At 54.2% G+C, this 12,399-nt stretch overlaps 3 protein-coding genes across 3 annotated transcripts; all 3 read left to right on the top strand.

Moving 5' to 3' along the window:
* Nucleotides 1-825: 825 nt before the first annotated feature.
* Nucleotides 826-2,790, top strand: M409DRAFT_50099 (uncharacterized protein; the record flags this gene model as incomplete). Its single annotated transcript, XM_033811450.1, has 4 exons — nucleotides 826-1,365; nucleotides 1,421-1,653; nucleotides 1,719-1,747; nucleotides 1,802-2,790. 4 exons carry the CDS (start codon nucleotides 826-828, stop codon nucleotides 2,788-2,790), a joined length of 1,791 nt encoding a protein of 596 aa, XP_033673283.1.
* Nucleotides 2,791-4,539: 1,749 nt separating this feature from the next.
* M409DRAFT_17627 (uncharacterized protein) lies at nucleotides 4,540-6,411 on the top strand (the record flags this gene model as incomplete). Its single annotated transcript, XM_033804137.1, has 6 exons — nucleotides 4,540-4,711; nucleotides 4,993-5,149; nucleotides 5,216-5,237; nucleotides 5,301-5,393; nucleotides 5,446-5,555; nucleotides 5,607-6,411. 6 exons carry the CDS (start codon nucleotides 4,540-4,542, stop codon nucleotides 6,409-6,411), a joined length of 1,359 nt encoding a protein of 452 aa, XP_033673282.1.
* Nucleotides 6,412-9,376: 2,965 nt separating this feature from the next.
* Nucleotides 9,377-11,543, top strand: M409DRAFT_63096 (uncharacterized protein; the record flags this gene model as incomplete). The annotated part of the gene is made up of 2 exons (XM_033815439.1): nucleotides 9,377-9,821; nucleotides 9,880-11,543. 2 exons carry the CDS (start codon nucleotides 9,377-9,379, stop codon nucleotides 11,541-11,543), a joined length of 2,109 nt encoding a protein of 702 aa, XP_033673281.1.
* Nucleotides 11,544-12,399: the final 856 nt, after the last annotated feature.

The following is a 12,399-nucleotide window of genomic DNA, read 5'->3' as shown; positions in this document are numbered from 1 at the left end:
TCATTCAGCTCTTCGACCTGGGACACCCCACAAATATTAGACATGTCCTTGAAACGAGTGTTGCCAACTCTGGCAAACCGTGTTGAGTACCTGCATTCGATTATGTATGCTGAGTGTTCGTACGTCGCAGATGCTCGCTTAAGAAGCGGCTCCAGGATCAAAACTCGCATGGCTGCGGTGGATATGCCACGAGGTGAAGGAAGAGGGTGTACATTCTGCCGCCGAACCCTTGCTCTGGAGGACAGAATAGTCTCCAACAGACGAGAACCAATCCTGACATGCACAAACGCATCCTTCTCCCCAGCATGCCCTACCAGCCTTACGGCCTGCAGCTTTGATCTTTTCCCAATGCATTGATAAGACTGCTGATCTCGAGCTGATCTACAAGCTCGGCTTCCCTCTTCTCTGATACCTTGCATGTTGTCGACACCGCCACGACAGTAATAAGAAGCCAATGGAATCATATCCAACGAGCCTCTACTAGAAATGAATAGCGGACAGGGAACGGAGCTGAGAAATACCCAAGCCGACTTGCATGGCTGGGTGCGTTTGCCTTCCGGATTTAGCGTCTTGTTCAGTCTGCGGTGTTGGAACCGACGACGCTGGCTTACGGAATGCTCGCCCTACACGCACACATCCCATATTCGGCCCCATTCTCGACAGTGACATCGCCGCACAAGCCAGTCAGTGTTACGATAGGGCAGCGTGTATGTTCCAGTATAAATGCGGTCAGAGTTTGGCGCCATGGCAGAAGTTGAGAAGAGCATCGACAGCGCCCGTTTGGCCCTTATCCCTCTCTTACGACCTTCACTTACATTATCGACTATGAGCAGTTCAAGCGCAGGTTCTAGCTCCAGCTCGGGCACACCATCCGGGAAGCCCCGCGGCCGTCGTGCTGGTGTGAGAGTCCCGTGCGATGAATGCATTCAACGAGCGAGCGCAAACAAGGACAGCAATCTCGAGCTTTGCGATAAGTGCACAGCAGTCCTCCATCGACCACGCCGAGGATCGCAAAAAGAGACGGCCAACACACGTCGAGTTCGACACCAAAGCCACGCTGTTATCGACACTGCTCTAGGCATACGGACTGAAAATCCAACTCTACCTTGGAGCAGTGACAAAAACGAGCAGCATGCTCTACAATTCTTCATCCGGCACAGCGCACCACAACTGGCGGGCTACTTCGATTCGCCGTTCTGGCAGAAGATGGTCCTTCAGGCGGCGAGACACGAGCCCTCGGTTCTGCATGCGATCGCGGCGATCGGGGCTCTCCACGAGAAGTTGTTGGCCGGTGCGGTAAACCCAGCAGAGAGCCAAGACCGAAGAACAAGGTTCGCGTTGGAGCAGTGCAACAAGAGCATACAGGTGAATGATTGCTTGCAGACGACAGCATGAGACCCGATGCTGACAGACATCACAGCATCTGATTCAACCAAATGTAGGGGGCGAGAAGCCAGACCTGAGGTTGATGCTTACCACTTGCGTACTGTTCACCTGTTTCGAAGCATTGCAAGGAAACTGTGAGCAGGCAATTATACATGCAGCGCAAGGCTACAATCTCCTCCAGCAGTATGCCGTTGATCCCGAAGACAAAAGGTGGGATGTCGGCGCATTCGCGGTGGAGCTTGATCAATTGTGCATCCTGATGCGAAGGTACGTGTCACGATACTATACTGGCCGTTGGCTGAATGTGGACAAGCAATCCTGACATACTGCAGATTGCAGACGCAAAGCAAAGGTCTGATGGGTAAGTTATGCGTCACAAATGGAAAGGAGAACTTGAACTGACGACTTTCATCAGGCAAGGACTTTAACATGGTCCCCAACCCAGAGCAGCTAATCCTGTCAAAGCCAACAGATTTCGAGAATATCCACCAAGCTCGGTCCAGTCTTGAACAAGTCTTGAACCAGCTGACCATCTTCTTCCTGGACCTGGAATTGGACGACAAGTACTACGACCTGGCCGTGACGAACGGCGAGAAGCACCTCCTGTTCCGCCCATGGGTTGAAGCATGGGAAGCTGCCTTCTCGAAGCTCCTCGCCAGGATTCAACCTCAAATGGGCCCTGACGATCGCAAAGCCGCCATGATCCTCAAGGCACATCACTTGGTGGCGGAAATTCTTGCGGACGTTGACCTCTCTCTTGGCGAGCTCGGTTGGGACGCTTTCCATGAGAAGTTTGCGGCCATCGTCAATCTCGCCGCAGCTGTGTTGGACGATACGAGAAGATCGGATAGGTCGGTCATAGAAGCAAGATGGAAGACTAGTGGCGTCTTCATCTCGTCGACTTCTGCAACACTATCGTTCAGCCTTGGCATCGTCGATCCTCTTTACGAAGTCGTCGCTCGCTGCAGAGATCCAAACTTGAGGAGAAAAGCCTTGGATCTATTGGGCACCCACCCACGGCAAGAGTGTATGTGGAGCTCATGGTCAGCATGGAAAGTAGGAAGTTTCCTGCTGAAGCTTGAGGAGGAGGGTGTCGAAGGTGTGACGACAAAGATGTCAGACATTCCAGGAGATGTTCGCATATCCGAGGCATGGCTTGATTTTACAGACAAGTCGGGCGAGCGTGTTAGCGGTCGACCGAAGATTGGTTACAAGAAGGCAGTACCTCGAGCGAGTGCACGATATGCTCTCAATCCCGGCCTCTTCGAATGGCAGACAGACGAACCTGGATTCATTCCTAGCCTCGACTTTGCGACCGTTGCGAGAACTGAGGATCCACTGGCGCATCGGGAGTATAGCAGTCACGCTGCTGATAGTTCCCGGTCTGGGTCTGCTCAAGGCTAAGGGGCGAGATCAACGTGCCTGGAGCCTCAATCTTGACAACCTCGACATGCAAGACGGCAAGCGAACGGCAACTTATCGTCCGAAGACACCGAAGACTTGAGCATCGATTGAAATAACGGCAGCGCTACTTCCGAAGCCCTAAGTCTTCTGGCAAGGATGATCCTGTGCTTCATATGGGGCACATGGTTGTCGAACCGCGCCAAACCCTCTGCCAGCAACCAACTCTCGCCTCACAGATACGACGTTGGATCATGACTGGAACACAGCACGAGCTTTTCTTTCGACGACAGCTGTCAACACTGCCGTGCCCAGAGACGCCCACGTTTCGAGCAAGGTCATCAATCATCTCGCGGTCCCACGGTACACCAAGGTCCACCTTCCGACTCGCTCGCTGTCGTGCATGACCGTGCAGTAGACTGGCATTGCATCAACCGCAATCATGCACACGAGGCTGGATGCAATGGACTTCGGGAGTGGCTTCCCAGAAGCGTGTGCATAGTGCTCTGCATCGCGGTTTCCTTCGGCCCTTCGGCAAGAAGTGGTCAGACGCAGGGACGCTGAGTACGTTGTAGCAGGAATTTCGGCACCTGAACAGCGAATACAACTGCTCAAATATCTGGACGTATTGGAGAGCAACCGCTACTGAGCAAACATAGTGATTGACTTGCTTGGTCATGGACGAGCGGTCCCATTGTGGCGAGTTGATGGGCTGGACACAGCAGAACACTGATCGGCCTTCGCCCACTCTTACACCACCCGCAGTGCGAAGAGCGCCGACCAGTACCAGTCAAGATACTGGCCATGAATAAGACTCAACCACTGCAAACGTGGACCCATGCGGAGATATGCGAGTGCCACGAGGGACGTACAAGGGTCCATGGGAACACAGACCCGGAAATCAACAGCACAGATCTCCACAGTTGCATCCGCGCAACATATGCGCTGGCCACGTTTGAGATCCATCAGATTTCTCGCTCATCCACAGACATCCTCGGCAGCGAACCGCCCAAGAATTCGCTCCGGGCTTCCCACCGGTCGAACATCTACGATGCCTTCGTTAACGGATGCGAAGATTGTGCAATATCAGCGCTAGCGTCATGCATCACGCCGAAAGATGCTTCCAAGACGCCCCTTGCATCTGTCTGTGTTCCAGATTGAACGAAGCTGCTCGCCTTACAGACGTCAGCCCGTTGTGTTGCACAGACGTTAGGAGGTAGGGGCTTTTCGATCTTGCACCGAACGCCACGGATGTGATTGTCCCACCTCGAAGACCTCCCTCTCGTTGCATCGCGGATAGACAGCCGGAAGTACTGATGTGCATCAAGTGCTCAGCAAAGGGATAACAGGTGAACTTTCCCGATGAGGACCTTCTTGCAGCACGGTTCGGTGTCGCTCCCTTCGCCCTGTGGCGACACTGGTCCTTCGGTGGTACAGACTATCGACCCTGGCTCGACATTCTACTCGTTTTCTGGACGAGTCCAAGGATTACCTGCCCTTTGACATGTGGGCAGCCGTTCGACTCCCATGGACGCTCTTGCCGCGTACCCTGCTACGGATGTGCGATGGTCTCCGCTCGCGGTGGATTGCAGTGTTGTTGCTACGCGAGTCTCTCGGGGGTGAATTGCTTGCGAGATAAGAAGTTTTTGTCTTTATTTTGTTCCATTCCTCCTCACACTTTTCAACCTAACGTGAATACCATACAGTCTCCCAATTCAATTCGTCCACCAGTCCAACGTATTCCGAAACAACATGGTAACAGAAGAACCCCAATCCAACGGCAAAGGTACCGCCACCACCGAACCGGCACCAGCAATTTCAGACTACCTCGCATCACCAAACGCAGTCTTCAAAGACGAAGGCGTCCAGTGGCGATACGGCCGAGCACCAGACTACTCCAAGACACGCAAAGTCTGGGAAGAAGGTGAGTTTGAATCTCCCAAACTACCACAGGTGATGTCAGAATACACCAACACAAAGACCCAATTGTCTGGGCTTGAAGAACCGCACAGGGTGCTACGACATTCAACTTTATCAGCTGCGTCGAGTTGCACCGACCAACGACTGCTCGATGAGGCTGACTTTGTGACGTTGACGATGATTACCACTCCAGCGATGCATTAAGGGAGCGAAGTCCGAGCATAGTAACGATGCTTCGCTAGCAGAAGGACGACATCATGCTAATGGATACTTTGTTTTTGGCAGGCAAACGCATGAACCACGCCGCCGGGAGTCTGGAGGAAATGGTCGAGAATCTGGTCAAGAACTGGGAAGTCGAGGCGTCGTTCAAGCCGAGGCTGTCGGATTGGAGGACGATTGATCATGAGAAGTATTCGTTTGCGATGGGGGGAGGGGAACCTCAGTGAGTTGGATAAAATCGTTAGGCTTTTGGGAAGGAGAGGCAAGGGCTGATTTGAATGATGTCTAGGTCTGCGGAGCATATGATTAAGGTTGGTACTGGACTGTGTGGATGTATTCCGTTGAGGGATGTTGCTGATAGGAGGGATGGGTAGGTTGGCACATACAACGGCATCATCGCCCCGAACGAGTACTACAGTCCTGAGAACTCGGACTTTGCGTCTAGTCACAAGACGTTCAAGCGCATGGTAAAGAGGCACAACGATATAGACATCGTTGATCTCACTAACATCTCTCTAGATGCCCACCTTCGCCTGGGAAGTCCTGGAAGTCTACAGCGGTCCCCCGCGAGTCGCCTTCCGCTGGCGCCACTGGGGCTACATGAAGAACGACTACGTCGGTTTCAACGAGTAAATCTCTCACCACCGTTTAGCCATACCGTTTACTAACACCTTCTCCAGCAAAGGCGAAAAAGTCATTGCCAAAGCCCACGGCGGCATCATCGACATCGAAGGCGTGACGGTCGCCGAGGTAGACGACAAAGTCCGTCTGCGAGCCATTCAGACTTGGATGGATCCGCTGGAGATGTTTCGGCAGATTGCGCCCAAGGGGGTGGTGAATCGGGTTGCTATGGATCGGAATGTGGAGAGGGAGGTTGCTTTGGATGATGCGACGAGTGTGAATGATGGGGAGGTGGTTGCGGAGCAGCGTAATGGGAAGGGGGAGCATGTTGGGGATGCTGCGCCGGGTGAGGTGGTAGAGAAGAATATCTCTGCTAGTACCGGGGTGGTCGCTGACGAGGTTGTTCCGCATCAGGGGACCTCCGAGCAGGATAATGGAAGCACTAATGGCACTGCAAAGGAACAGAACGCCAACGGCGCAAAAGCCATCATCGAGACCGCAGCAAGCCAAGGAGCCGCAATGGACATCGACACCCCACCGTCAAACTACCACGACACCACGCAGCACCTCTCAGCAGACCAAGTCCCCTCGAGCGAACACCAACCCACCGCCGACCCCCTCGACCCCCGCATGACCAAAGCTGCCAAGCTCGAACCCCCCACCGCCCACGACGCCATCGACGCTCACCTCGAGCAACCTGCCTCGCAGGTCCATCCTCAGCCTAAGGATGCTGAAGTGAATGTCTCACCGGCGGCGGGCGAGGCGGTGGTTGCGGCGACTGGGAGCGAGGAGACGCGGCTGACGCAGGAGGAGATGAGTAGGTTGTCGCCGGGTGAGTGTCCTTTCTTGATGAACCGTGAGTAGGCGGTGGGGATTGTTGAGGGAGGGAGGGTTGCACGTGAGGGGAGCGGGAGTGAGGGTGAGGGATTGCTGCTGCCTTCGTGTTGGTTTCGATTTCGGCGTTCGATTGCTAGTGCGTTGGTGCTTGCATGGTGAGGAGGAGGGTACGGATACGATCGAGTATGGCTTGTGATGAAGAAACGGTATGATAAGGGAGGTAGTCTTGCAATACACATGTTCACTGTCTAGTCCTGAGGTGGAAAGTCAATTCTATTAACCTACCGTACGAGCTCAAGAGACGCCGAACGTTCCATCTTCCATCGTTCCTGGCCGTAGGAAGAGCGTGCTGGGATTATCGTCCTCACTTCTACGTCGCATGCGTCGGACAGCAGGCAGCGATTTTACTACCGAGACTGATCAACCCGACGCTGAAACGAGGCGATGGATCTTGTCTGCGTTGTCTAGCCTGGCACAACACAACTTGCGAGGACCGCACTTCTTGCTGCAAGCTTGGCCATGGGACTGGAAGCGCTGTGAGAGTATCCATTCTTCGGGTCGCAAATTCAACATATCGCGTGAACGACCAAATCCTGACAGTCGCGTGGTCTTGTCACCGCGATGACTCTCTCAGCGCCTCTATTAACGATATACTGGATAGGTCTGATGTCGCGTGCTCAACAGTGCGACCGAATCGAGTTTAGCATCGCATCGATTCTTGCAGTCAGATGGTGGTGGCCTGCGCAAAATGGCGGTTGGTCATGTCGACGTCGCAGTCACACGTTCCTGAAGGACGTTTCTCCAGGAGCTTTAGCCGGACCAATCGTTGTGGGCGTAATGGTGCTCTCTAGGCGTCAGCACATTGGTGGCGAGGATAACAGGAAAAGATGTGCCCTCCAGCCAGGCAACAGACGGCGATCGGGCCTTGTTTTCTTCGGCAGTCGTGGATTTTCTGCAGTAGCACATGATCTGGGTAACGATGATGATGATGGAGATGGCCAAGTTTCTCAGCCTCCGCTGGTCTCGCTCGTGGCTCGCAAGACGAACAGTCATTACGAGCTTCTCCACACAGCCTCCATCGTTGTCATGCTGCGCTTGGCCGAGAGAATAGCCGGCGCTTTCGGTGTGGCGAAATCTGGGCTGCTCGAGCCACCGCTTGCGACACACCCGGCCCGCCCCGATCGACCGACCGCAAGTCATGACTCGTTTCGATGGCGACAGTTGTTGCGAGCGTTGGGGAGTTTTGTTGATTCACGGTGTGATTTACCAGGGAAAAGCTGTTGCGTCGCTTACGCTTGACGTACCAGCTAGTCACAGGAATGGCAGCTGCGATAGAGCAGTGGCGCGTTGGCAGTCGTCTGACCAGTAAAACAAGTCCAGGAAACAGCATCCTGCCCGCTTTCCGCAGCTCTTGGCAGGCTGCAACCGGTTTGGGCCATGCTCGATATACCGCCCAGATAGGCAGACAAGAGGCCGAGCCTTTCGCAGGCGCAGTGCGTGTCCAGGGCGAGACTGCTACACTGTAATGGGCGGAGTTTGCACGTGTCAAAGGGTGGAAAAGGCGAGCGATTTAGGCCAACAGGGTGGAAAGTTTGCAGCTGGATGCATGCAGCCCATGTCGAGGGATTTTGGGCACCGCCAGCTTGTGACGGACATGATGACAGCCGGTGCTAATACTGTGGTTGAGCGGCGTGTTGATCGAGAATAATGGCCGGAGCAATGAGTTGCGAGAGACGTCAGTAGTAGCAGTAGCATGATTGAATCACAGTCGGCGGCGATTGTGTGACGGATGGGGTGGTGGGCGGTGGCGACTCGAACGCCTCTGAGGTGTGTGCAGAGGGCGATTGCTAGCCCCCGTGTGTGTCCCGATCGTCCCGCTATGACTGTTCACTTCTCCGTACAAGCCTCCCGGCCAGCGCCAGCCAGCAGCCAGCCAGCATCCAGCCCTCTCAAAAGCAGCACCACCTGCGCAACACCTCTCCCACCACCACCACCACCACCACCACCACACGCAGCCATGGACTTCTCCCCAGTCGCCCCCGACGTGCCCATCTGGGTCTAATATCACCCAACACCACCGACCCGCAAACACGCCCGCCGAGTGTCGCCACGTCGATGCTTGAGACCGCCTACTCACGGGTCATCCAAGCGCGCTGTAGCCTTCTGCCTGTCTTTGTCTGAGCAGGAGTCATCGCCACTCGCCACGGCCCCCATTAGTCACTCGACGCTTCTTTCAACTACTCATTCTCACTCATACCATACATAACTCCACCACACTCCTTTCGGCTGCGAGGACGGACTGTACGCCGCTGGCTCCAACCACGTTACCGCCTGTGCAGCGCTCACTCCACGACGTCTGCGATACTATCCTGAGCCTGCCACCCCTCTTACTCACCACCGACCACGCCTAATCAACACCCTTTGGACTCAATCCGCCTCTGACTCTCCACTCAGCCACCGCGGCGACGACGACGACGTAGCAGCTTTCACTAGCCTCACTACTCGAACTCGAACCCGCATCAGCCAGAATGACTCTATCCATGATTTACACCAAGCTTTCAGTCAACGGCCCAGTCACTTCCAAGTCTACCGGTTTTCTTGTCGTCGAGGGTTTCATGCAGTAAACTCTTGAACCCGACCTCTCACCACAGATCCCTGGAATCGAACACGACTCTTCGAGACCTGCGCAACACATTTGAACAACACGAAAAGAGAAGACTACATACTACTTGGAATACTGGGTCGGTTGTGGCTGAAGGCTTTGAAGGAAAGTGAAGGTTGCACGAGCTATCAGAAGCGCGATCAACATTTACACAAAGACACCAACCACGACGACTTTGTTACAACTGTTTGCGTTGATACTGGCCTTTGATCACATGTCAACGCAATCGGCTTAATTTTCACGTCTTTCAGCATTGGAAGGCGCACCGGGAAACAACACACCCAACGGCTTTACTCTATTGGAACTCCCCCTTGCATTGCACGGCGCAGAATGACTTTGGAACTTGATGATCATACCTCTGACGGCTATGGGCTCACATCCGGGAGCTCTGGTCTGTACGAGCCATCGATCCATTCATCGGCGTCGTCGTCACAACCATCTGTGTTTTCAGATACCCTGTCAGCACAAAGCTCTATAGCTTCCTCCATCTCGGATGACTTTCGCAGTACCCAGGAGGATGCGCGCGAGCGTGACAGAATCTGCGCACAGGCGCAGCTGCATTTCCAGGCGCAGAATCATTCTCTGGTAGAGGATCACTCTGCAGTTGGAAAGCTGTTGAAAGCGAATGGACAATGTCCATCTTATGCGGACGTCACTTCCGTACCCGCTCCCCAGAGACAGCATCCACGACGATGCTCACTGTCGAGGAACCAGAAACCTCCACCTCTCGTTCGGCAACGCGATCGGAAGATCAACTTCGTCGACAACCTCGTTGGTAAGCACAAACACTCTCACCGTGATATAGTCTGGTCGCTAAGGATACTTCCGTTAAGACTCCGCAACGCAAATGGTGGAGGTCATTTGGCCCTTGTCAGTTGTTCCTTGCAGGAGCGAAGGCAACGGACGCGGTGTGCTGCCGCTCCGTACCTACATTGAAGAGACTCTACGCAGGTCTCGCACGAGCTACTCCACCCTGCAGGTTGCTCTCTACTACTTGATCCTCATCAGGCCTCATGTGCCAAAGAGCGACTTTACCATGGAGCAGACTCTGGATTGCCCAGCTGATCGCGCTCTCATGTGCGGTCGTCGCATGTTCCTTGCGGCTTTGATTCTGGCTTCCAAGTACTTGCAAGATCGAAACTATTCCGCGAAAGCCTGGAGTAAGATGTCAGGCCTCAAGGTTTGCGAGATCAACATGAACGAGAGGACCTTCCTGAGCAAGATCAACTGGCGGCTTCACATTGCCAAAGAAAAGTTCGAGAAGTGGCAAGAAGTTGTGCTGCGATACTCACCAAACCCACCATCATCACCAAGCGTCGGCATCGCATCGACTACTTCGACCTGGAAGAGGATGGTGCCGGTGTTGTCGCCTGAGTTGGACAATGTTCCTCTTGGCGAGTCAAGCCTGCAAAGCATGGTTCAAGCACCCGAGTCATGCGGCTTCCCGTCTCCGACGACACCCACACCTATGAGCTATATGCTCAAACCGGTGCAGCTCGATTCGACATCCCAAGAAGGAACACCAACCCCTACGACCGCCTTGCCACGATTCTTGGAACCAAAGCCAGACATCCAACCTCCGACGCCGGCTCTGGCTCGCATGGGTCCACTGCCGACGCCAAACTTGACGCCTTCGTCAGTGGCCTCGAACACTCCTGCAGTGAGTGTCTATGGCTCGCGTCGCCCATCCATTTGCTCTGCAATGGCGCTGGCACAGCGAAGCAGCCTCAACAGATGCATGCTTGATCAGCCCAATTTCGAGCCTCGACCTCAGATCTCTCGACGGCCATCAATGATGAGCGTATCGTCCGGCTCTAGCCCAGAGTCTCTCATGTCGGACAACTCGCGTTCTTCGCGAGCATCATCCATCTCCTCCATCTCCACAGTATCGACCAATTCGTCGGTGGCGCCACCCCGAGCTTGCTTGGCTCGACAGGCGACCTGCCGAAGCGGTCGAAACGCCGGATTGCCACCTCTTAAGCTGGTCAAGGAGGAGAAGGATGGTTCAGCGATGAAGCCAATCATTATTGACGACGATGTCGAGATGGTATCGAGCCCAGTCATGGCAGACTTCACGGTCAGCGACAAAGTGCTGCACGCACCTCATCGCCACAGCCGTGGGCCCAAACATGCACCTCAACCAACCTCCCATGCTTCCACGGAGAAGAGCAGGAAGCGCGGCCGATCCAACGGCAACCGACGCTCAGAGCTTCAAGAAGAAGTTCGCTACCTGCTGGGAGAAACACTTGACGAGATGGACCTGGATGATGATGAAATCGTCTCCTCGCCATCCGACGCGGCAGAGTATGCCTCGCGCATGCTCGCTCGCGACAACTCTATGACATATGATAAGAGGCCTCAGCCTCCAGCGATGCACTCTCGCAACGAATCGAGAAGGCTGCCGGTGCAGAAGAACGAGGGCAGGAAGCGCACTTGCTGCTCGTCAGTCGGCGCCATGTCCGTGTCGCCGGTGCCGCTCTACGGCGAGGTGCAGTAGCTTATTGACGTTTGCTGCCATGAATTGGCACGAGATGACAATGCGTCGTCCGAAAGTGCATATCACAGGGAAGTGGTGGCATTGCGGCGGCGCATCAGGGGATTTTGGTGTTTCGTGGCGTATTGTAGCTGTACTTGCTTCTTTTAGATATCCCGGGAATGAAATACTTGAAATGCGGTTTTTGGTGCATTGAGTGCTTGTGATCTGGTGAGTTTCATTGGTAGGTATGGTCTCGTAGTTCATTCGTCTGCCACACTTGATACGTCGCTCAATCGGATCCCCTTGCTCTACGTACAACGAATCGTACAGCACACTGTCAAAATTGACGCCCAGGCATCTCACTCGCCGTTTCTCGATCGAAGACCAGTCTTCGTCGATTCGAGGAGTATACCACGTAGCTGTGCTACCTGTGCTCGAACTTCGCTCGCTTCACAACAGGCACCTGCCCTTTTTGAGAGTGGGAACAGTTTTCGACCGTCGTTAAGTGCAAGCGAGTGTCCTCAGCAGCAGTGAGAAATGTGTTCTCGAGTTGGCTTGGTGTCCCTGCCGCTGTGGATGTTGGGAGAGAATAGTGATTAACGGGAGGATGATAGGGGCTGGGTTGGATTCTTGAGTTGCTCCACGAGACGTCGTGTAAGGAATACTTTGGTAGATCCGTATAACGAGTGTACTACGAATCTGAAGGAGACATTGTTGTTCTCCATACCTCAAGTCAGGAAGGTGATGTGGTCCAAGTGGAAGTTTGAGAATCGCTCTGGTATGTAGCAAAACTTCGACTTGCCTACTTCTAATTCCACCCCAACCCAAAAAGAGACTCCGGGAGCCACGTATACAACTCTCTGAAAGTCCTCTGACC

The sequence above is a fragment of the Zasmidium cellare genome (assembly GCF_010093935.1).
Source record: "Zasmidium cellare ATCC 36951 unplaced genomic scaffold M409scaffold_3, whole genome shotgun sequence".
NCBI classification, from domain to species: domain Eukaryota; kingdom Fungi; phylum Ascomycota; class Dothideomycetes; order Mycosphaerellales; family Mycosphaerellaceae; genus Zasmidium; species Zasmidium cellare.
Note: the sequence above shows the minus strand (reverse complement) of the source record. Positions and strands in the feature narration are given on the sequence as shown.